Below are 25,291 nucleotides of genomic sequence, written 5' to 3'. Positions count from 1 at the left end.
TCGGGCGTCCTTCCTAAAATCTATCCAACTCCATTTCAAGATTTTGAGAGCAGAAATAGTCTCTGGTGGTCAACAATGAGAAAAAAAAAATTGTGGTAAGGACGAGAGTGTCAATTGGCTTATTTGATGTTCATTGCTTGAATTTAGGAGTTAACCCAATCGAGATCAGATGATGCAAAGATCTGATTTGATAAACTTTTTGGCAATTTGCCTCTTTTGGGATCTTCTATGACTCTATTAGCTTCTTTCTTCCAACGTCCAACGGAGGTCACTTCACTCCCGTGTTTACCATCTATCCCAAGCTACCTAGACAAAACAAGCGCACCTTTTCATCTTTTCTACTAATCTGATATGTGATCTCAACTTTTGAATCCCCAAAGTAATGTTCAAATGGTACTACACCCTAGCGGCTTGTGAACTATTTCCCCTTGATCCTACCTTTTGTTAAACCATTGCAACACGAATTGTCATTAATGAGGGTCAAATGTCATCGGAAGAGACATTTTGCCATCGCAAATACTTATTACCAACAGGAAAAAGTCCTTGATGGGTGCTGGAAATTGTCCCATTGAATTTTTTTTCAGACCAGCTGTCGAAAATACTTATTATCAACACACAAGACTTGTCATTATAGTTAGTTTTTCATCAGAAATGAATTTTCAAAATACCAAAGTTATTTTATTGTTACAAATACTTATATGGTAGTCAAATTACTTTCCAAAAGAAGATATATGTTTTTTGCGATGATTTTCCAACCAAACAATTGTGTCAGGAAATTTTTTTCGAACAAAATAATCTATATTTGTTAGAGTGCACAATCGTCACAATAACAATTTTCGACCCTAAAATACTACTCTAGTCTGTCGCAAATATTATTTTCTATACAATCGGGTTATCAATAAAACACCTTATCAAAAAAAAAAAAAAACAAAGGCATTTCCAATGCGAATTGTGGTAAAAAAATAAATGCTTTCTAGTAAAAATTCCACTTAGCATTGTTCAAATAATATTTTGTATTATCATTAATAAAACAAATATATATAAGATCAAAGTGGTAAAGCTAATACATTCATTACAAACCTAAGATATGTGTTTGAACATACTGACACTAGTCCTCAAACTCAAAAATGCAAACTTGAATTGTTTTGAAGACGTGCAGATAAAAACATCTTCTTTTGTACATACAACGCATGTAGCTCCTTCATCACTCCATATAGCTCCTTAATCACTCCTTATATATCTCACTTAGCCAAAACCACATAACCACAAGTTTAATTAATTATTATACAAATATCAGAAGAATTCAAAGCATACGTATGTGTGTATGGGTGAAAACAAATGTCATCAAATTAAAGATGATACGGTGCATACCAGGTTTGTCCTTGTCTATGGAATGCATCAGTTTTGGATCACAATTCTAGCACAATGAGATACACTTGTAAACAAAGAACCAGGTTCCTTGCCAGATCCATTTTTTAGGGATCCTGTAATCATGTCCGTTCATCGTATATTGTGCGGTCAGAAATCATTTAAAATTCAAATATAAATAGTACCTAACAAAAACTAACAGTACGATATACAATGAATGGACACAATTATGGAATTCCGGGAATCGTAGGGAATGGATCCTGCGAGGATCCTGGTTCATGTACAAAAGCAAAGGCATGTTAAAGAAATTTGCATATTATTGTACTAGTAAAAAACCTGAAAACCACTGAAAAGAAGCAACATAGTCCCATGTGCCCCCATGTGCATATTATTGTAAAATGTAAATTACATAGTAACCCCTTAAGTTTGAGGTCTATTACAATCTCATACAATATCTTTAAAACATTTCACTTTCATAGCTCAAGTACTTTTTTATTTCAATATAATACATCCGTTAGATTTTCCATCCATTAATCCGTTAGATGCTGACATGGCTGCCAAATATGTGTCACATGGCTAAAAAAATAATTTTTTAATTAAAAAAAAAACCTAAATCTTCTAAGTAAATTATAAAATTAAAAATAAAATCATGTAACTTGGGGTTTAAGTCTCTTAACGTCGCTTAGCATATAGTCAATCCTCAAACCCAAAACATTATACAACGAACAGAATCGAGTTCTCCCATACCATTACTATAATTCAGCAACAATGAACAACTTTCAAACCCATACAACGAACAGAATCGAGTTCTCCCATACCTTCATTCCTCCAGATTCGCGCCAAAGCAGCAAGCGATATTGCACACTTCAAAGCCTCCACCTAATTCCCAACACACAGCACATTTCAAGCAGTGTTCTAAAAATCGGCCTAGGCGGCGCCTAGGCGCTGGGCGGCGGTGCCCTGACTCGATTTCTGCCAAAACGTTCACTCAAGGCGGGGAGAATTTAGGCGGCCACCTAGACGCTCGTTAGGCGTTCTAGGCGGCAATCAAGGCGGCTCCAAATCCCAAAATCGCTGCAACTCTCGCAACACATCTGCAGCTATTGATGTTGTATGTAGAAGCAAAGCCTCGGCAAGCTTCTGAAGAGAGAGAGAGTACGAATAGAGAGATAGAGAGCCTTGGCAGCGTGAGTTGCAGTCTTGTAGATTTAGTTTTGAGCTTCTAAAAGGGCTAATGAAGAAGAAGAAACGAAAGGGTTGAATGGGCATGGTATTTTCACTTTCCAATGGGTCAAATGTGGTTTTGATCTGAGCTCCACCTTGGGGAGTGGAACCCGGTTTTAAATTTTGATACCACCCACTGGCGCACTGCATGCTTTTGTTGTTGGGGAATGTGAGAGAGGTGGAGTGGAACCGATTTTTGAAGCCACCAACTGGCATTTCATGGTCTTGTCATCTTTTAAAAAGTTGGGATATAAATAAATATATATCTGTATATATATTATATATAAATGTTATGTGAATTAGTTAAATATGGTTTTTTTCTTAGACTATCATATTATATACATAAAATAAGTAATTATTTAATCATATAATATATAATAAATCTAATTTTTTATAAGTGTCAATATGCACCTATTTATAAGACATGTAAGAAATTTACCTAAATCCGCCTAGGCCGCCTAGACCCTGCCTAGCCGCCTAGGCGTTAGCTATCGCCCGACTAGCGCCTAGCGTTTTTTAGAACCTTGATTTCAAGTCACGCGAAAATCGACATTACAAATCATAAATTTCTGAATTTTAATCTATAATGTAGCTTCATCAGCCTCACAACTCACCGAGAAATTTGCAGGGGTGACACTATACTCATACTTGCCGGCCCTCTTCGACCACACAATCAATATTGCTTGTGAACTGGTCAAAACGGTCAAAGCTATAGTAACAGCCGACCTATTCCAATCAACCCAAAACCATTCATCAAGTTAAATTAAATTAAAAAATACCAGCCGACCTATTCCAATCAACCCAAAACCATTCATCAAGTTAAATTAAATTAAAAAATACCAAATTTCAATCAATTGGAACAAAATAGCAAAAGTTGGGCATACTTGAGCTTCCACTTGGAGAGCTCCACTGGGCTGACGGCAGGTATTGGCTTGCCCCGCAAGCTTTCGAGGTCTCCGGGGGCTGAAGATTCGTCTTGATCCTGCAATTAGATCAAATGGGTACTGAAAAAAGGTTGAAAATCTGAGGATTGCAGGAAGAAATCTGGTCATTTATACGGGAAATACCTGATCTTTGAGCTTCCTGTACTCCATTGTTACGCTCTGTTTGGTTTTCTTTGTAAATTTGGTGCTTTCAGATCCCTAGAGCCATTGGAGGACACTGGGCTCTGAGAATTTGGTGCCACAGAGTGAGCCATTGGAGAACACTAAGGCTTTGTTTGGTATAAGGATCTGATTGGATTGGATTGGATTGAATTAGATTAGATAACCCTCTAAATTCATAGTATATTGAAGTTAGAATATAATAATTTTTCATTCAGAGTGGATTAGAAGAGGATCGGAAAAGAAACTTTTCCCTTCTCATCCTATAATTTTGGGAGGATGATTAGAATTTATAAGTTTTCTTTTTGATCAATTCATCTCCTACATCTAAGTTGGTCTAATTTTTTCATTTCTTTGTTGAACATACCTTGAAAATTGTGTCTTATTCTTATTTATTCTGATCTAATTCTCCATATACCAAACGATGAATGATAAAATGGATGGATGCCCACGTGAACATTGCGTCCAAGCGAAAAGATGGACTCTCAAGAAAGAAAATTATAACCCTCACAATCTTTATATATATTTTTTTAAGAAGAAATGCTAAGAAGACTCTCTTACAACAGTCTGATAAGAACTTCTCACATGGCATTGGCTCTAAACAGCATAATCGCCCACACCACAGCTTTAAGCCTAAGCACTAGGGGTGGTTCGGTATGGTCCCATACCGAACCCTTGTCCCGATTCCCAAACCGAAATTTTCGGGAATCCCAATTTCAATACCGATCACAAACCAAATTTTCGGGAATCCCAATTTTCGAGAATCCTGAAATAGTTTCGGGATTTCGAGACAAATCGGGAATCCCGAAATGATCTAAATCCATAAACAGGAACAAGTAAAACAAATTAAAGGAAATGCTAAACGGAAAACTGGCATACATTGATACATCACCTATTACAAATAGCATACATACAGATACAGAGGCGGATACAATCATACAATTAGCATACATACATACAAAACAAATAGCATACAGAATCAGAGAATCCCCAATTTGGCAATTTCAGATGGAATCATGGAACTATATAAAAACCCCAATTTCAGAATCGGAGAATCAACTATTTCATAATCCAAACCCCTAATTTCGAAACCCCATTTCCGAATCCCAATCCCTAATCCCCAATTTCGGAATCCCAATCCCTAATTTCGAAACCCAGGTCCCCAATTTCAGAATCCAATTCCAATTCCAATTCAAATTTTCAATTAAAAATTTCCTAAGTTCGAAATCACAAAATCCCTAAGTTTAATACAAATCAGAAACCCTAAACTCCAATTTCAGAAGCCCTAATCCCAATTCGAATTCAAACCAAAGTTGGCAAATGAAAAGTATGAAATGATTCAGGATGGAAGGTCGCAATTTCTTACCTTCAGCCTTGTGCAATGCAAGACCAAATTGAACGAGAGAGAGACACCGATAGAAGTCTCCAGGGAGAGAGGGAGAGAGAAAGAGAACCGAGACTGACAGAGGAGTCTCTAGAGATCGAAGACGGTGTGGTGTAGCTGTGATCATTGGTGCGGCCGGATTGGAAGACGGAGGAGAGGTCGAGACTCAAAGCAGAGTGGGTGAGGTGAGTAACGGAAGTGAAATGGGAGATCAGATCATCAGACCTAAAAACAAATGAACGGAATAGATTAAATCCAAAATAATGAACGGTTGAAATAATTTTCTTATAATTAAAAAATAATATATATATATAATATTTATTTTCGGTTCGGTATGGGAATACCGAAAAAATGGAGATGCAAAACCAAATCCCATACCGAAAATTTCGGTTTGGTTCGGGATTTCATATCGAAAATTTCGGGAATTTTGGTTTGAGATCGGGATTTTTTCGATTTGGTTTGGGATTTTTGAGATTTTTTTCCAGCCCTACTAAGCACTACTCTGCCCTCTCCCAAAATGCCCTCCAGCCCTCAATTCCAACAGCCTCACAACCGCCGCCAGAGCGGTCAGATTGTCTAGAGCGCCGCTTCTTCCTCCTCCAACATCGCCGTCTCAGATGTTAAGCTGCAGCTCCAGGAGGAGGACCACAGCAACGGCTTCAATCCCACTTCTACTTTTGCTCCTGGTGAGTGTATTTTAAGCGCTTTTGCCAAAAATCTGCTTGTTTAGTTCTGGATTTTTTTTAGTTTTGTCACGTAAATCAATCTGCAATTCTGATCACTCAGTGTCTCGCGTATAGTGTAGACATGCTTATTTTGACATCATTCATCATCTTCTTTTACAGGAAATCTCGGTAGTGAATGAAACTGCAGTTTTAAAGGGCACATAGACATTTTGGATTAACTCAAATTCGCAATATGCAAACACAGATATAGGACTCATGAAATGTATCTAAAGTTTTTCTCTTCCTGTATTTTTTTTTTGGGGGGGGGGGATATGTTTGATTTGATGTATAGCAATAAGGCATCCACATGAATGTAGAAATCTTGTGTCATTTTTTTTTTAAATTCATATTATAAAACATGCTTTGAAATCTTTGTACAAATGATTTCCAAAAGCTCATTTACAAACAAGATGGTAGCTTTGATTGGATATGAAGTAAACAAAACATACGAGGTTCCTTATAATTGGGCGTTTATGGTACTACGGAGTATAGGATATTCTCGAATTTTTAATAATTAAAATTCATTTTAATTTTTGTTTTTTAACAAAGACAAAAAGATATTCCTGAATTTTTAATAATTAATTTTTTATTTTTGATTTTTTTTAACAAAGACATAACGGTTAAATAACTCGGATCTATTTTTTAGAAAACCATATAAAAACTCTGTTAGTATAATTTGTTAATTGGAGGGACAGACAAATTCCAGAGAGAGATTCAAAGGAATCCAATCTGGGTCTGTCCACTTGTCACTGTAAATTTTTAAAATCTTGAGACAAATTGCACCGTATCAGTATTAATATTCTCTAAAATCATCTTAGAGAATAGATTCATTGCATCAAGAATTCAAGATCATCATCCAGATGTACGTTGCAGTACAGGACACTACGCTGGCAATAAATTTGTGTCATGAAATTTTTTCTTTATGTGGGGTGGAAATTACTAGATAGACTCGATATATCGTTGAGGACACTGAAATTATGTTACTGGAGATGAAATTAAATTTCCACTTTTTTACTGTGTTTTTATTTTTCTTTCTTTTGCAGCCCCTTTTCAATGTTGTAAATTGTACTCATGTGCTGGGAGCCTGGAGTTATTTACCTTCTTCACCCACACACAAAAATACGTTAGAATCTTGAAATAACACTTCCCACTGTCCAAATATTGTTTGATCATCATACAGCAATACAAAAGGCATCACTTAACAAAATAAAAAAACAACAGAAATCTCCCAACTCTCAAAATGTTACGTCTCCCTATTCGAATCTCTATTTCGAGTTGAGGAATTAAAATTTGCTTCTCAATCTTCTACCACCAAATCTCCTCCTCTTCTGACTTTGCTGTACAACCTGCCTACAGGATATCGAAAGATTAATCACGTAGCGTTAAGCACGTAGCGTTAAGCGTAGAGGAAAAAGGCATAGCATCTGTTTGGGACAATATTCTGTACAAATGAAGCTATCTGGATACATAGATATGCGGAGAAGGATACCTTTACATGATGCTGGCGTGCTTAGTTGGAAGCTAATAAGCTCCTGGTGCATCTCTCATGCTCAAATTTAGACTGTTCCTCATGGTCCGTCTTCCAATTGGCATGTTGCCTTTCACATTGCCCTTTTGCATCATGGCGACAAACTCACCGTAGTCAATCCTTCCATCCTGCATGCGGGACATTATTGAATCTTTGAGTAAAACCAATAACAAGTCTAAATCTACAAAGACGATTGTACAATACATGATGCTCCATCAAACCATTTTTGGGGATCTAACACATGGCCATAAGAGTCGTAAATATATTTGGTTGCTCATATAAGCTTAACAATTACTAGATGATTCAAGTATTTGAAGAATGATGCAATTCCCTTATGAAATTTTGGCGACTTACATTATCCTGATCAACTTCTTTTATAATATCTTCAAGAAGGACGTCAGTCATGTGATGTTCTGTACAAGCTTGCTGGAGCTCATCAACCGTAATATAACCACTTCCATCCTTATCAAAGTATCGGAAGGCTGCAACCAGATGTTCTTCACGTTCTAGTTTGTTAAGATGAACTGTAGCAGCTATAAATTCCCCATAATCAATTGTTCCACTGTTGTCCACATCAGCCTGGGAAAGAACAAAAAAAATGCTTAGCTTTGTGAAACATAAACAAAGTTGAAGATAAATAACCACAAAATTGAGAATTAGACTAGTAGGCAAGCCAGCTACAGATGATTCTGTTTGGAAACAAGCATCTTACCGCATCCATAAGATCACGTATCTCTGTATCCTTCATGGTAGAGCCGTATCTCCGCAAACCAGCTTTAAGTTCGTCAAATGTTATTGCACCACTATTATCAGTATCCATAGCCTGAAACATCTCTCTGAGTCCAGCAATCTCCTCCTCAGATAGCCTTTCAGCTATTACCTGATATAACATATAGCCAAAAATACCTTAAGCATAAGTTGTAGCATTCTTGTTAAGGGGCATGCCAAAAGTCAACGTCACGTATAAATTTTTCTTTACAAGAAAATACTAAATCTGATAGAAATGTCAAACAAGGTGTTCCAGTCTCCCATGCACTTACCCGTAGAGCCATCTTCTTTAACTTGTTCATAGCAGAAAACGTTTTGAGACGAGAAAGTACAGCTGGATCTAGTGCTCTATCAGGAGCAACCCCATTTTCACAAATCCAAGGGTGACCTAAAAATGAAAATTCATCACTTAAAAGCAAAAAGTGTGCAACATATACTGGACAATTATTGTTAATTCCACTTCAACAGAATCTTTCTGGTTGTTCATTTCCTAAAATTTGAGAACCCACGCATTGAAAAGGAAATTTTGAAAACGAAGCAAAATTTCCCACGCCATACACTTCAAATGGATAAAATCAAGGCAGACTTTGAAAGTTTATTTCTTTATGGAAAATTTCGCTACAGAAAAAGTAGTCGTTTTTCTTTAAACATTGAATGTGCCAAATTCAAATTCAGAAATAAACTCAAAGGGCTTGAGCTTAGACAACCGTGTTTTGGTGTCTCAGCTGCTTAACAAATTTCAGGGCATAATTTATCAACAAATGTTGTGCACGTAGTGGTAATGACAAATAAGCTACCTATTTCTGGTCGCACTAAATCATGCACAATATTGTAACTAAATAACTTAAACTGCTAAGAGAGGTTAAACATACATAGCACTTCATGTGCAGTTAAGCGGTCTGAAGGCCTAGAACATAGCATCTTCCGGATTAGGTCTTTTGCACTGTTAGATATTAAAGGCCATGGCTCTGATTCAAAGTCTATATATCCCTTCAAGACCGCATCAAATATCCCCTGCTGGGTTTCTGTATACCAATCACCAAACAGGTAAAACTATTCAGTAACAGAAAACATGGAGTAATCTCTGTTTTGTTAAAATATGAAGCCACCACTACCTGCCCAAAATGGCGGCACACCACTGAGCAGAATATACAGTATAACTCCTGCAGTCCACACATCTGCTTCTGGTCCATAATGCTTGAGGAGTACCTCCGGAGCAACATAATATGGGCTTCCAACCACATCAGTGAAAACTTGACCTGGAAAGGACGTAATAGTGTAAACAAACATTGGTTTCTAAATGACAAGGAGGACACTACATGCATTCCAGTTCAATAATTGTCTAGGGGCAGTAGCAATAAACAGGAATTAATGAAATTTTATTACTATATACAGGCAACACAAGTCCAGCTACTAAAATCTACGTGAACAAGATCTAAGATAAGCCATATTACTATTTGATCAATATTAAGTGAAGTAAACTCACATCATATCTAAAATCAACAAAACGAAATGAAATTATTTTTGTTTGTTTACCTGGTTTGAAGAAAACGGAGAGTCCAAAATCAATGGCCTTGAGAGAAAAATCGTTGTCCTTGTTAACCAACAAGAAGTTTTCGGGTTTCAGATCTCTATGCATGACACCAAGTGAATGGCAAGCTTCAACAACACCAACAATAATCCGTGTCAACTCAGCTGCCTTTCTCTCACTGTAATGTCCCCTCTGGATAATGCGATCAAACAACTCACCCCCGCCACAAAGCTCCATTACAATATGAACATACAGTGAATCCTCATAAGCGCCCTTGATTGTCACAATATTCTTGTGACCAGCCAAATGGTGCATTATCTGAATCTCCCTTCTAACATCGTCCACATCCTCCTTCGAGATCAACTTCCTCTTGGAGATAGACTTACACGCATACTGACTGCCAGTAGCAATCTCGGTGCATAAATACGTAGTCCCAAATTGTCCCTGTCCTAATTTATGACCCAACGTGTAAAGATCACGAATGTTGGCCGTCTTGTGACCCAACACATAATAACTTTGGTTATCAGCACTTCTCCTCATGATGTTATCTTTCCTGGGACTTATGAGGGGTGGATGACTATTGTTGGTTTTGGGTTTGGGGCTGTCTTTGGAGAATTCTTGCTGACCGCGGTGCTGCGATTTCAAACTGGACTGGGAGTGGTCAGAATTCGAATGGTCAGACGAGGTGTTGCGCTTGGAAACGGAAGCAGATTGCTCTTCGGGCTGGTTGGAGCCCTGAAAATATTTCCCCCTGAAAGATCCACGGCATGTGTTGCCCATGAAACAATTACAAATCCCCTCAGGACTTTTTAACAGACTTTCCCTCACCCAATTGATTTCTCATCAATTCACACTGTCCACCATACAAAAAGTGCATAAAACAATCAACAATCATGGCTGAAAAAAAAAAAATCCAAGAAAATCACACCATCATAATATGCAGATCAGAAACATGGACCCCACAGTTCATATGAATCTATAATCACAAACCCAGAAAGCAAGCAAAGAATAGAAATTGAAATTTTCATGCACCCCAAAAAGAACCCTTTTCATTTTCTCTACTTTTTCCATCATACAAATCCATAACTCATAAGATTATTGCAAATAAATCAGCAATAGATTAACAACTAACCACAAAGATCAAATCTTTAAGCACAAACAAAACAACCCATCAACCAGAAAAGCAAAAAACCCAAGATTCAGATACAAAAGGTCAGATTAAAGCAAGAAAGCAGACACATTATTTAGAGAGAGAAAGAGAAGATGGGGACACTTTACCAGTTGAAAAGACGGAATGGATGGTCGAACGAATCAAATCAAAGGGGCAGGAGGAGAAGAAGAAGAAGAAAATGATGCAAACAACTCTCCAAAGCGATAAATTATGGTTGATTAGCAAGATTGGATGTTGGTGATCTAAAAAATCAATCAAAAAGCTTTTGGGGGCTTTCCAAAATTATATATTTTTTGGTTATTTTAGGATGGTGCTGCTGGGAAACATCGGAGGTGAGTGCTGACCAGCTATTAACCTCTCCTCCCCTCTCACTCCTCACACACTCTCTCTCTCTCTCTTCTTTTTTATTTTTTTAATAATTTAATTAAATAAAAAAACCGCATAACAGCTAATTTATAAACGCGTTTTTGCTATTCATATATTTTTGTCTGGACAATGCATAGATAGGCAGCTTCGAGGAACTGGGCGGGGGTTAAAAAACAGGAAAAATTACCACCTTGATTTGACGGTGGATCCGCGGTGAAAGTGAGTTCCGAGATTATGGGTGGGGATTGGTCCCGAGAATGCGAGTGTGATTGGTGCGTGGGGAACACGCGGTGAGTGTTGGTCAAGATGTTCGAGCTGGTTTTTCTGGGTGGATAAATGTAGCAGCTAAATACGGACAGATTTTGTCAGTGGCGGTGTTTTGATTATCTGGACAAATTACACACTGTTTTGTTTTTTTTGGGCAGGCCAAACTGTTGCTCCAGTTTTTTTTTTCTTTGTTTAATGAAAAAAAGAAGAAGTATAGATTGATTGATCATCATGATTTATGAAATGCTCGTTTTTACTGGCAGATTTAGAAAAAAAACAAATTTCCGCACTTTTTGAAACATTTTGACAATCTTCTTGCCGTTGTAACAACTATACTTAACCAGAAAACGTTGATGCTATTTGGTCTCAGTTACTTATCTTGCATCGACTTTTTAAAATATTTTGTCAAACGTCTCGTCTTTATAACAACTGTATTTAACCTGAATATGAAATAAACATTGGCCAAATTGCTTTGCATTTGGTAGATTTACAAATTTGGACTTTGACTATTTAACTATTTAACTGGTTGGTTTCATTCTGTTTCGATCTCGTCACTCTTAACCTGTCGACTCTGAGACCTGAACCCTCTTCTTTTCACTTGGTACCTCACCCAAACATTATATTTAAGAACTTTTCACGTTAACACCCATTATGTTGCTTTTTTCATATGCTTGGATAAAAAGTATGTTGATAAAAGTTGTCGTACAATTTCGATTACAGATTCCTATATCTATCTATATATAGATTAAAAATAAGGAAAACTAATGAAAAAAACTTGAAAACTTTGAGTTTTAACGAAAAGGATAAAATAAAAGGTAAAGTGAATAATACCATAATTGACTTTTTAGTATAAAAATGTGATTTTTCGTTAAAGTAAATAGTACCAGGAGTTTTTCATTAAAGTTCACTTAAAAATATGATGAAGTTCTATATATGAAAGGGTGGTTAGCTAAACAAGATCACCATTTTATCCTTGATTATGGTTTGTGATTTATTAAACTTCAAAATTAAAATATACAACTTTTCCAAAAAAAAAATATAATAATAATATACAATGCCATTTGATAAGAACAACAAAAAAGGCCAACACAAATTTACACGCATCATTCTTTTTTGGTGTGATTGGGAACCGAAGGCCCTTTGACTGTATATGAACAGCTTTCTTCTTCTTTTTTAATACATGTGAAATTATTTTATCAAAAAATAGATTAAAGAGCTTCTATATTTGATGGATAAAAATATGGAAAATTTTGCAATACAAACGGAACTAGTGAAATTCCACCATGACGGTGTGCTTGCCGTTCATTTAACCATTTTTCAAGACTCAATTTTCTAACCCTAAAATGGTAAACATATAACTAAACCAAACTATTTTTCTATTATAAATGGAATAGTTTTTATTTTCTATTGGCTAGCTCGTAAGTGAGGGCAAGGACAAAGTGTGACAACCCGTCTCTAATTTTACGTTTTTATTAATTTTTAAGTGTGAATTTACGAAAATGCCTTATAGGCAAATATTTTAACCTTTGTTGACCATTGGTTAGAAGGACGTAGGACTCATTCTTTTAGCGTATCCTCGCAGTACTTGTCACTACGAATGCACAGGCGAAAACCGTTTGCGAGTCCGGATTATAACGGTATAGTTACGGACGTTTGAAATTGGTTATTCAAAATTTAGTTTTAAATTAATTAAAAACTCCCACCATTGTGGGAATGGTCACCAATCAAATTGTTTCCTTTCAAATGGCACCCAATCAGACTTCACCAAGCCCGTTTTGCATCAGCCAATTCGAAAAGGAAAAGAACAAAAAAAAAAATTGATAAGGGGGGGGGAAGCTCCTCGTGCACCCGTGCCCAACCCAGTTCGACCTCCCATTTTCCAAGGCCGATTCCGGCCAACTCCGATGCAGTTTTTCGATACAACCACTACCATCTTGAAGCTCTCATTCCCCTCTACAAAACCCACCCAAGAACCACCTTGATTAACCACGGTATGTGGCAGTTTAAGGCCATGAAAGTTGACGGTTCTCGCGATGCTCAGGCCACCCTTTTCAATTTTTCGGCGAATCGGCAAAGCGATGGCCGATGCCACCACTTGGGCTTTGTAGCCCATCATTCCAGGAGCAAATACCAACCAACCTTGACCTCGTTGGACCACTGCAGACGACAGATCGACGCTAGGAAGTTTTAGGCACCCGTCGTCTTTGTGGTAAAAATTGACTATCTTCCGTCCACTTTTGGACTTTGTGGCAGGTATAAAGTTTACTCTACTCATTAAGACCTCCATTACTGTAAATTTTGGTAATTTTTGGAAATAGTTGGATTTTCCGGCGAGTCAAGGGGGCTGACCGCCACCCACGGCAACGCGTGGCCAGGGGGCAGTCAATGTTATTCTTAGGCTGAATTAGATGCCTTGAGCTTAGTTTTGGTAATTATATGACGTAGGTTGATTGTTGGAACCTAAATTCTTTACGTTGCGTTAATTGGTCATTATATGAACCGACTATCCAACCGTTGGATCGTCACCAAACTTTAATATGTTATAGTACGTAATATTTGAGAACCATAGAAACTTATGGATTGGGAATCTAATGTACGGATCTTCCCGAATTGGATTTGTAAGTTCATAAAATAAAATGTTGACCGCCACTTGATTTTGGCAATTGGCGGAGATCTGACCGTTGGATCATAATGAAACATTAGGACGTGGTTATAGGAACATAATGTGAATATTAGGAAGTAACGGATCGGAAATCCGTGAATGCAGATCTTCCGAAGTGAATTACGTAGGGATGTGTTTTATGTAGATTATGTATTTTACCGGTCAAAACTGTGAGATGTGATTTGATAATTGATCACAGGCGACAATGGTTCGTGATGTCTCGATATGCGTGCTAGGGAGTCGTAGCGCGGACCTCAGGTGAGTGGGACTTTTCCTTTCTATTGTATATTATATATATATATATATATATATATATATGATTGACAATTCCATAAACGTTTATAAATTGATTATTGCTTATGATTATTGTGAATGCTTTGAAATACTATTGTGAACTACGAATGGCTTGATCCCTGTTTAGGGTATGTAGGCAGTCTAATGAGACGTTAGATGTAGCCATACAATAATTGAGACAATAGCCTTGTTTGGGGAATTGAGCAATGTGAAGGAGATTGGTGGAAAATGTGAGATTTAACCTTATGATTTGGTGGTTAAATGTTGTTCATAAATCAATGTGTGAAGAACCAAGAAATTAAAGTAAGGAAACGTAAGTAATGATAGTTAATTAAACTAGTGTCTAATTGGGATTATCACCAATAATTATTCCCGAAAATAAATAGTTCGGGAGTAGGGCGTTACAGCTTATGCATTTGTATGCCATATTATATATATATATATATATGTATGTATGTATGTATGTATGTATGTATGTATGTATGTATGTATATAATTGAAAATGACATGTCATGGTTGAGTATTAGATTGCATCATGGTATATCCATATGTATATTACATGCTCATAATTATTGTGAACGTTTTGAAATGCAAAGGTGAACATAGGACACTCAAGTAAGTTCTTGTAAGTTTATGGTATTAGTTGAAATGATGGAGTTATGGCATGACTACATGTATGTTTTAGACAACTTCGACCTTGTCGTACATGTTGCAATGATAGGCAACTCCGACACTGTCGTACAAGTTGCCCATGAGTCATACATGTTATAATAGATACAATTAAAGCTCATAAACCTGCACCCCGGTGTTAGTGCTCCTGCCCGTGGCCAAGGCACAATCCTTCACGTGATGTTCACCTTCCACACCTTATGCTCACCTTAGATCTAAGGTAGGTGCACAGTCCTGTCGTACAGACCACTAGGGGTGGTTCCAACTTGTAGGTGACTCGCGTTTATTCGCATAATTTTCACATGAGCGTAGCACTTGAGCGTACTTATTTACACCTAGTCTTGTCGTACAAACCACTATAGGTGGTTTCGACTCATGTGTAGGGATATGTGATGAGCTATGGGTTCAGCCATACAGGCCACAAGAGGTGGATCCAGTTGACATATTGCTGAGATATTGATTGATGAGATATGGATAAGTCGTACAGGTCACTATAAGTGACTCCACCTTATATGTTAGCGTTGATTGATGAGATATGGATAAGTGTACAGGTCACTATAAGTGACTCTGACTTATATGCTAGCATTGATTGATGAGATATGGATAAGTCGTACAGGTCATTATAGGTGACTTCGACTTATATGCTAGCGTTGATTGATAAGATATGGGTGCAGTCGTGCAGGTCACCATAAGTGACTCCGACTAGCGTGCTAGTATGGGTTATTAAGCACAGTATTATTGATATTGCTGATGAGATGCTATGTTGTGGTATATTTATGGATTTACTGTTGATATACTTTTGATTTCACATTGATACGTGGTATGATTTTTCTGGAAACTAGATAGGTGTTGCAGCGAGGGGTTATAACATTTTGGATGGTTTCTATTAAAATTTTATTTTCAGGGCCACTCACCCTTATTTTGTTTTCACCCTCCAGGTTTTATTAGCTGAGCTTTCTTATCGATGAGGATTCGTGGCAAATCTTAGTATTGGGGATTTCTTTCAATGGTATGATTCTCAATCCACACTACTGTACTTACTTATGCTCTAACGTCACGTGTGAAGTAGGTTCATTCCCGCTCACCAACGTACTCTGGTATTTAGGCACTCTTAGGTTCAAATTTCTTCATATTTTTCCACATCATCACACTTCATGGCTTCGTCACCTTCTAGGTGTCGGCCAGCACAGCTCGATTCGAAGTCCTTGTGGACATTCCGGGTTGAGGTGTGTCAGTTTGGTATCAGAGCATAAGTTGGGCAATATTGCGTTCATCACACACATGATGTTATCATTCTTGATTCTTAAACTTAATTTTCGAATCTTGCCACCTCGTCGAATACAAAAAATTTATTAGTTTTCATGAGTTTTGGGCGGTTTTGTCGACTTGTCGACGTTTTAGAAGATTATGTTGGCGAACGCCTCTAAATTATAAGGGAAGAATTTTCCTGCCAAGGAAAGAAGTAGATTTGGGATAAGTTGATGGCCTTGAAGCAGGGCTACTATATTGATAATTGTGTATCTCAGGGAGAGAATCTCCAATCAATCCTAATTTCCTACATTACTGTTGGTGCTATACTCGTCCTTTTGATAAGCATTGGCATGGAAGTAAAAAAAAAAAAAATTGTTATATCTAAGGTTAATGGTATAGTACGTTTTGAAAATGTTTGCCTTTGTCATCAATTATCAATTTATTTTTTTTTACTTGGGTTTCCACCTTGTTAACATCATATTTATTTTTCCCTATTTCTTATCGAACAACTCCTATATCAGTTTTCCTTTTACTTTTCAAATAAGTCTTACTTTATTGAAAGAACTTAGTTATTAAACACTTTATTTTGGAAATCTCAAACCTATATGCGAAGGTGAAAGAGCTTCACATCAAATTCCTCAATTATTACCTTTGTGTAAAGTGGTACTTCTCTTGGGAGATGTGATTTCGTAAATGATATTCTTTTATTTTCTCCAAAAAGGTAGTAGTAGAAGAAAGTTTTGGTCTTGTCGAACTTATTGACAAATTATTATCGATTTCTTTTTTTTACTGTAGTGTTTTCAGTTGTTGACCAAGGAAAATTAGTTTGGTTTGGGATGTTAATTATGAATAAAGTTTTTGACAAATAAACTATTGTCTCACCTTACCTTTTCTTTCCACCTTTTGATGACATTGATCATTTGGAAATCCATGATGACGTGTTCTTTGGATATTTCAACTGTGTGGAGGCAACATGACGAAGAATTGCTTAGATTTTCCAACGGTTAAAATCTTTCGAAATGAACCATCTTATTCATGACTAGAGTTAAGTGTTATTATCTTTATTTGAAAAACTAAATGATACTTCCTGGTGGAGAAACGTGTTAGAGACCTTTATCAATCTTGGACTTTTCAAATATATTCTCATTTGAAATAGGTTAAATTCTGATAGCGGTAATGGAAGAACTACATCAACTTTTTTTATTATCATGATTGTGCAAATGTATTACTATTTAATGTAGCAAAAGATTTATGTATACTTGAACACTTTCGGCCTATCCTATTCCGCCTCAGTGGAATTCACAGGTATAGTTTTGACATTACTTGCAAAATATCAAGAAAGGGTTTGAATGGTCATAATCACTTCTTGTATATGAAGGGAGTTGAGAAATATCAACATACACTTTTGGTTCGAGGTATCTTGTACATGTGGTGATGATGATGATGATGTTTCGATGTTTATAGATCAACTTGACAAGTTAACCCATTTTTTTTATTGGTCCAAAGGGACTACTTTTTGACAGCTTGGTAAAATTCCTCATTCATGAAATTTTCAGATTTCTTGGGCGTTTAGACTAGCGTCTATTCTAAGGAGGATTCCATATTCATCTTTTTGTGCTGGAAGGTATTCTAGTCAATTTTAGGTTCATGCCTACCCTACTACACTTTGTATTAGTTTAAACAAGCAAATTGTCTACTGGAGTTGCTAGGATATTGACATTTAGTCGTGAACATTAAATTCTCAAAAACCCAACAAATACCCTACTAAACGAATCTTAACCGTTGGTGACTGAATGTTCCAGAAGCTACCGTTGTAATGAAATGTTATACATTAATTTCAATTACCTTGTATTTAAAATTTGATGGACTTATTTGACCCTCAAATTCTCAAGTATTATGTTAGCCTTCTTGACATAAGTTTCACTAAATTTGAGAGAAATTCAATAGGAATCTGCTCATTATCGTGTTATGAATTGCATTGTTGAGTTATGTGGTGTGTATGTTGTAATAAATAGTTATATTTTTTTAGATGGTTGTAACTACGGTTACAATTTTTGGTTTCGAGTATGGCATTGTTAAGGAGTACTATAAAAATGTTATCCATAGCACATGATTGACAAGAAAATATTGTGAACATGTAGTTGAATGATCGAGATTGTAATATAGCAAATTGTGTGTTATTTGCGTTGTCGCCTGGGAGGGCAGTACGTGAGCGCGGTAGAGACGCTAATTGGATGATTTATGAGTATTTTCCCAATGGGGGACATGATGGTAATACTGCAACCTCGAGAATTTATTACTTATTTATCGAGATAATAGTGAGTTGTTGGTATTACGGGTTTCAGACCGTAATATTGAAAACTTAATTGTGGAACTTGTTAAGCAAGTGTACATCTAGGTCCGTCTACGTTTAGTATTGATTGGGCTTAACCTAAAGATAGCACACACTCATCTTCAAGGCACCTGACGCCTATAGGTGTGTATGTGAAGTTTTCTATTTTCTGTGTTGTTTTCAGTACAACTATTTTTTTTTTACTTCACTTTATTATATACGTACTTCGACATTACGTGGTTATAAATCTATTTTTCTACTTTATGTATTATAAAGGACTATATATTTTAGTATTGTACTAGAGGAGAAGGAAAGTCTGAGTTTGGAGGCATGAAAGAGGAATCATTGCACTCTGATCGCGACGGAATGACATTTTCTTTTATACAACCGCTCTAGCTTGATTTCCTCCTTCTATATATGTGTATATATATACTTTTTCCTATCTTCTGGAGTGCATTATTTTTAGCAAATGATATCAAATTTCGGGGACGAAATTTTCTTAAGGGGAGTAGATTGTGACAACCTGTCCCTAATTTTATGTTTTTATTAATTTTTAAAGCCTGAATTTACGAAAATGCCCTACAGGCAAAGATTTTAACCTTCGTTGATCATTGGTTAGAAAGATGTAGGACTCATTCTTTTAGCGTATCCTCGCAGTACTCGTCACTACGAACGCTTAGGCGAAAGCCGTTTGTGAGTCCGGATTATAACAGTATAGTTACAGACGTTTGAAATTGGTTATTCAAAATTTAGTTTTAAATTAATTAAAAACTCCCACCATTGTGGGAATGGTCACCAATCAAATGGCACCCAATCAGACTTCACCAAGCCTGTTTTGCATCAGCCAATTCGAAAAGGAAAAGAACAAAAATAAATAAATAAAATTTGATAAGGGGGAAAGCTCCCCGTGCACCCGTGCCCAACCCAGTTCGACCTCCCATTTTCCAAGGCCGATTTCGACCAACTCCAATGGAGTTTTTTGATGCAACCACCACCATCTTGAAGCTCTCATTCCCTTCTACAAAATCCACCCAAGAACCACCTTGATTAACCACGGTATGTGGCGGTTTGAGGCCACGAAAGTTGACGGTTCTGGAGGTGCTCAGCCACCATTTTCAATTTTTCGGCGAATCGGCACAGCGATGGCCGATGCCACCACTTGGGCTTTGTAGCCCATCATCCCAGGAGAAAATACCAACCAACCTTGACCCCGTTGGACCACCGTAGATGACGGATCGACGCCGGGAAGTTTTAGGCACCCGTCGGCTTTGTGGGCAAAATTGATTATCTTCTGTCCACTTTTGGACTTCGTGGCAAGTATAAAGTTTACTCTACTCATGGAGATCTTCATTCCTATAAATTTTGGTAATTTTTAGAAATAGTTAGATTTTCTGGCGAGTCGGGGTGACTGAAGTTTACTCTACTCATTAGGACGTGGTTATAGGAACATAATGTGAATCTTAGGAAGTAACGAATTGGAAATCCGTGAATGTAGATCTTCCGAAGTGAATTATGTAGGGATGTGTTTTATGTAGATTATGTATTTTATCGGTCAGAACTCTGAGATGTGATTTGATAATTGGTCATAGGCGACGATGGTTCGTGATGTCTTGATATGCGTGCTAGGGAGTCGTAGTGCAGACCTCAAGTGAGTGGGTCTTTTCCTTTCTATCGTATATTATATTATATTATATTATAATATATATATATATATATATATATATGATTGACAATTCCATAAACGTTTATAAATTGATTATTGCTTATGATTACTGTGGATGCTTTGAAATACTATTGTGAACTACGAATGACTTTATCCCTGTTTAGGGTATGTAGACATTAGATGCAGCCATACAATAAATGAGACTAAATAATTCAGACAATAGCCCTGATTGGGGAATTGAGCAATGTGAAAGAGATTGGTGGAAAATGTGAGATTTAACCTTATGATTTGGTGGTTAAATGTTGTTTATAAATCAATATGTGAAGAACCAAGAAATTGAAGTAAGGAAACGTAAGTAATGATAGTTAATTAAACTAGTGTCTAATTGGGATTATCACCGATAATTATTCCCGAAAATAAATAGTTCGGGAGTAGGGCGTTACAGCTTATGCATTTTTATGCCATATTATACACACACACACACACACACACACATGTATATAATTGAAAATGCTATGTCATGGTTGAGTATTAGATTGCATCATGGTATATCCATATGTATATTACCTGCTCATAATTATTGTGAACGCTTTGAAATGCAAAAGTGAACACATGACACCCAGGTAAGTTCTAGTAAGTTTATTGTATTAGTTGAAATGATGGAGTTAAGGCATGACTACTTGTATGTTTTAGACAACTTTGACCTTGTCGTACATGTTGTAATGATAGGCAATTCCGACATTGTCGTACAGGTTGCCCATGAGTCGTATATGTTATAATAGATGTAATTAAATCTCATAAACATGCATCCTGGTATTAGTGTTCCCACCCGTGGTCAGGGTACAGTCCTTTACATGATGTTCATCTCCCGCACCTTATGCTCACCTTGGATCCAAGGTAGGTGCACAGTCTTGTCATACAGACCACTAAAGGTGGTTCCGACTCGTAGGTGACCTGCGTTTATTTGCACAGTCTTCACGTGATCGTAGCATTTGAGCGTACTTATTTACACCCAGTCCTGTCGTACAGACCACTATAGGTGGTTTTGACTCGTGTGCAGGGATATGTTATGAGCTATGGGTTCAGTCATACAGGCCACAAGAGGTGGATCCGGTTGACATATTGCTGAGATATTGATTGATGAGATATGGATAAGTCGTACAAGTCATTATATGTGACTCCAACTTATATGCTAGCGTTGATTGATGAGATAACATTGATTGATGAGATATGGATAAGTTGTACAAGTCACTATAGGTGACTCCGACTTATGTGCTAGCGTTGATTGATGAGATATTGGTGCAGTCGTACAGGTCACCATAGGTGACTCCGACTTGCGTGCTAGTATGAGTTATGAGTTATTAAGCACTTGATTATTGATATACTTTTGATTTCACATTGATAAATGGTATGATTTTTCTGGAAACTATACAGGTGTTGCAGCAAAAGGTTATAACATTTTGGATGGTTTCTATTAAAATTTTATTTCCAGGGCCACTCACCCTTGTTTTGTTTTCACCCTCTAGGTTTTATTAGCTGAGCTTTCTTATCGATGAGGATTCGTGGCAAATCTTAGTATTGGGGATTTCTTTCAATGGTATGATTCTCAATCCACTCTATTGTACTTACTTATGCTCTAACGTCACGTGTGAAGTGGGTTCATTCCCGCTCACCAGCGCACTCTGGTATTTAGGCATTCTTAGGTTTAAATTTATTCATATTTTTCCACATCATCACACTTCATGGCTTCGTCATCTTCCAGATGTCGGCCAACACAGCTCGATTCGAAGTTCTTGTGGACATTCCGGGTCGGGGTGTATCACAAAGCTATAAACAAACTACTAATTTTAAATTTACCTTAAAAAACAGTGTCGTTTCACTAAAATATATACGTTTTTTTTTATTTAGTAATCTTGAATAAGAATCGAGTGATAGAATTAAATTAGAGAAATGTTGATGTTTTTAACTTTTGTTGAATTGGTTTGTTTAAAGAAAAATTGAAAGAAAAAAAAATTTAAAGATAATGTTGGCAAATTTCTTAAAACTTAAAATGTGTATTTTTTAAATAAAAAACCAAAAGGGTGCACGTGCCCCCTTGTCTTCATCAAACTCGGCCCTGGGTGAGGGAATCCAAAGCCTGTGAGGAAGGTGGGGTTGGTGATTGGTCCACAATAATCCAGTCAAATGGTTTGGTATTGATTTGTTATTAAAGTGTTTTTATAAAAAATAGATTTAAAAAAAATTGAGTTTAAAAAAATGTTTGGTAAACACATAAAAATAGTTTATTTTTACAATTTTGGATGAAAAAAAAAAAAAAATACGTGAAGCAGCAGAAATGAGCTTATTTTCACATCACAACAAAAATCAATAACAACCAGCAGCCCTCCGTCTCAGAAACCTCAAGGCCACACTGCAAAACGGGGTCGACGACGTCTCTCGGAGATACCCCGTTGCTTCTCCGACGAAGGTCATCGTCCAAATACTATCGCAAGATGGAGAAGTTCCGAAAACGATACCGGATTGAGATCTAGCGAGCCAAGTCGATGTCCAAGTCCAAATTCACGTCAAGCAGATGAATCTTCGACAGCTGGAAAGAGGCAGAAAGAAGTTGATGACCCACGTTTGCAGCTGGGCCCCTGAAATTGTAGTAGAAATTTGCAGTCAACCCTCTCTTTGACTTGACTTAGTAGATGCATATGGCAACTCGGACACTGTGCATATTAAAGCTTAGCAGCCGTATCACTCTTTGACTTGTTTTAGTTGATGCATTGGTCCATGACATTATCTCTACGGTCTTCATAGGCATAAGGACTTTATGGGCTGAATATATTAGTATTGAAGTTTTTGTATCAATAATATAACGATATATTTAAGTTTTTTTATATATAAATAATGTTATACATTGACATGAAATACCACGATTACGATATTTGTGTCATATAAAATGTTTTCAGTATAAAGAGTGGTTAATTTGTTTATATACATCAAAATGAATTAACGTCAAACTGAAGCAAATTGAACAAGAAAATTTACGTCATAAAACACCAAGGCCAAATCGATTAAATTAAAAGTTTCCAAGTAGAACACAAGGATTGGTGGTAATCTTGCCTTTCGTTTTACAAAAATGCATTTTCAATTTGTCCCTTAAATGTCAAGACCATGTTGGTAGACTTTACAACCAAGACTCACGGCTTGCATGCATCCAAAGTGCAACCTAAGCCTTTATGTAGGTTCCAGGAAACTCACTACTATATCTCTGCTTGTTCTTAACATCTTAAAGTCGGGTCAACAGTTTACTACTAATCACACTAATATTATTTTAATATATTATTTGTACAACTCGACATATGTTAGGTTTTATAAAAGAAAAAAAATCGATATTATATAATTTTATAATATAATAATGAACTGTGAAATCATTCATTTATAAACGTAATAATATATTTTGTTAAGTTTTTAATGTAGGATTGGATTTTTCAACAAATACATTACTTAAATCAGCTCAGCATGAATCAGTGGGCTGCGCACATGAAGAAGGCTATGGTGAAAGGAGACAAATCGTCTGCTCTCCTGTTTGGATGTCTTTCTCATCCTCTTCTATTTGTATGATCATAGTTAAGTTAAATTACGTTAATATTTTATATTTTTATTACCTTTTGTTTTATTATCCCTATAAAAAATTAATATAAAATATTAATATAACTTTACCGTGATAACACAAAATAAAAAGATATGAGAATGACATACAAACAGAACGGCAAACAATCTGCCTCTACAGTGAGAAGTCTGCCTGACAGTATCAGTGAGTCATGTCACAGAAAACAAAATAGGCTCAACAAGATCTGCTAAAAACATGCCAAGTGTCCAAATAGCCTTCTAACACTTCTATTTTTTTAATTGAAAAACCAAAGTTCTATTGTTCTTGGAAAAAAACTTGAGCATTCTTGTTAGCCTTAGTGTGTTTAGGGTTTGTCTTAGGATGTAAAACTTTGACAAACACTAGCCGTTATGCTTAAACAGAATATAAGAGGCTTTGCATAAATGAATTTATAACTTTTGACTTTGACTATTTAGCTCGTTAATTTCATTATGTCATGGCTCGTCACTTTTTATTTTTGTTGACTCTTTGCGAACACTCTTCACTTTACTCTACGTTGGTACTTTGAAATAGTCCACCTAAACATTAACACCCATTAATTATGTTGCTTTTTCGTATGCATGAAGAAAAAAAATTATATTGATAAAATAAAAGTTGTATAAACAGTTTCGATTATAGATTTCTATATCTATAGATTGATTGAAAAGATGAATTCCCATGTATGAAAAGGCAACTAAGTAAATAAGATCACCAATTCATCCTTGCTTACAACATTCTTGATGAATGGCTTTATATGGGGCTGCAAAAATGTGGATGTAGCCGATTTTAGAGCTAGACTCTTTGATGTTATAAAAAAAAATCTTTACCAATGAGGAACTATATAACTCTCGGGGTGCTATCTGGAGCTATATATTCATTTATATAGTAATTCGATTACGCGGTAAATTTATTTTTTTGTGTTAACTTTTTTTAAGATAATTTTTAAACATATTATTTTAATTTTTGTATGAACAATTCAACCTAAACACTTCGAATTCTCACAATGTTAAATTTCATTACTTATAAAAATAGGAAAACAAAACGTTGCAAGTACCAAGCTTTTAAAATGAAGCCACGACTCACAAGGCCCACATCTGAAATTTTTGTGAATGATACGAATTTTTCCACAAAAATAAATGGTGCTATTTTTAGTGAAATATGTGAAAACAATTGCCATTTAAAATCATTGAAACAAAACGAAAAGAATGAAACGGCAAGTGATTGTGCAGTTTTGAACTGTTTGGAGGTCCTAACTTAGCACGCAGTTGGTCATACAACCGCGGGGGTGTTTTCTTCCTGAAAACAAGTACTTCTACATCTCTAAAGTTTTTTGAGGTTTGCAAGTAGA

The 25,291-nt window shown here is 36.3% G+C and overlaps 2 protein-coding genes and 1 long non-coding RNA gene across 9 annotated transcripts; 1 reads left to right on the top strand and 2 right to left on the bottom strand.

The window, feature by feature from the left end:
- Positions 1-1,366: 1,366 nt before the first annotated feature.
- On the bottom strand, positions 1,367-5,291 carry LOC103440927 (CMP-sialic acid transporter 2-like). Of its 2 annotated transcripts, none has more exons than XM_070822493.1 (5): positions 5,062-5,291; positions 3,660-3,824; positions 3,477-3,574; positions 3,207-3,318; positions 1,367-1,484 (listed from the first exon to the last, which is right to left on the bottom strand). In XM_070822493.1, exons 2-5 carry the CDS (start codon positions 3,684-3,686, stop codon positions 1,476-1,478), a joined length of 246 nt encoding a protein of 81 aa, XP_070678594.1. In that variant the 5' UTR covers positions 3,687-3,824; positions 5,062-5,291; the 3' UTR covers positions 1,367-1,475. The 2 variants fall into 2 exon arrangements, with proteins under 2 accessions (XP_070678594.1, XP_070678593.1); XM_070822492.1 differs by lacking the exon at positions 1,367-1,484 and adding an exon at positions 1,711-2,247.
- Positions 5,292-5,595: 304 nt separating this feature from the next.
- Positions 5,596-6,229, top strand: LOC139196470 (uncharacterized). Its single transcript, XR_011581404.1, has 2 exons — positions 5,596-5,765; positions 5,925-6,229. It is a non-coding gene; the product is annotated as an uncharacterized lncRNA (long non-coding RNA).
- A 695-nt stretch (positions 6,230-6,924) lies between these two features.
- On the bottom strand, positions 6,925-11,307 carry LOC103428733 (calcium-dependent protein kinase 4). Of its 6 annotated transcripts, none has more exons than XM_008366856.4 (9): positions 10,910-11,307; positions 9,637-10,484; positions 9,216-9,359; positions 8,973-9,125; positions 8,373-8,488; positions 8,045-8,212; positions 7,687-7,911; positions 7,294-7,460; positions 6,925-7,154 (listed from the first exon to the last, which is right to left on the bottom strand). In XM_008366856.4, the coding sequence occupies exons 2-8, from the start codon at positions 10,409-10,411 to the stop codon at positions 7,326-7,328; spliced, it is 1,716 nt and encodes a 571-aa protein (XP_008365078.3). In that variant the 5' UTR covers positions 10,412-10,484; positions 10,910-11,307; the 3' UTR covers positions 6,925-7,154; positions 7,294-7,325. The 6 variants fall into 6 exon arrangements, with proteins under 6 accessions (XP_008365078.3, XP_070678587.1, XP_070678589.1 ...); XM_070822486.1 differs by having other exon boundaries at positions 6,925-7,150; XM_070822488.1 differs by having other exon boundaries at positions 9,637-10,382; positions 10,910-11,224.
- Positions 11,308-25,291: the final 13,984 nt, after the last annotated feature.

This window comes from Malus domestica, chromosome 05, assembly GCF_042453785.1.
Source record: "Malus domestica chromosome 05, GDT2T_hap1".
Taxonomy (NCBI): domain Eukaryota; kingdom Viridiplantae; phylum Streptophyta; class Magnoliopsida; order Rosales; family Rosaceae; genus Malus; species Malus domestica.
This window is presented reverse-complemented; position numbering and strand designations above follow the sequence as displayed.

Bases quoted from the DNA above. Each gene is read 5' to 3' on its own strand.
- LOC103440927 (XM_070822492.1), bottom strand. From the start codon at position 3,686: ATGGAGTACAGGAAGCTCAAAGATCAG. The intron at 3,575-3,659 runs GTATTTCCCGTA...ATCTAATTGCAG, and splicing joins ACAGGAAGCTCAAAGATCAG to GATCAAGACGAATCTTCAGC. The intron at 3,319-3,476 runs GTATGCCCAACT...TGATTGGAATAG, and splicing joins CTCTCCAAGTGGAAGCTCAA to GTCGGCTGTTACTATAGCTT.
- LOC103428733 (XM_008366856.4), bottom strand. From the start codon at position 10,411: ATGGGCAACACATGCCGTGGATCTTTCAGGGGGAAATATTTTCAGGGC. The intron at 9,126-9,215 runs GTAGTGGTGGCT...ATTGGTATACAG, and splicing joins TGTGCCGCCATTTTGGGCAG to AAACCCAGCAGGGGATATTT. The intron at 7,912-8,044 runs GTAAGATGCTTG...GTTCTTTCCCAG, and splicing joins TACGTGATCTTATGGATGCG to GCTGATGTGGACAACAGTGG.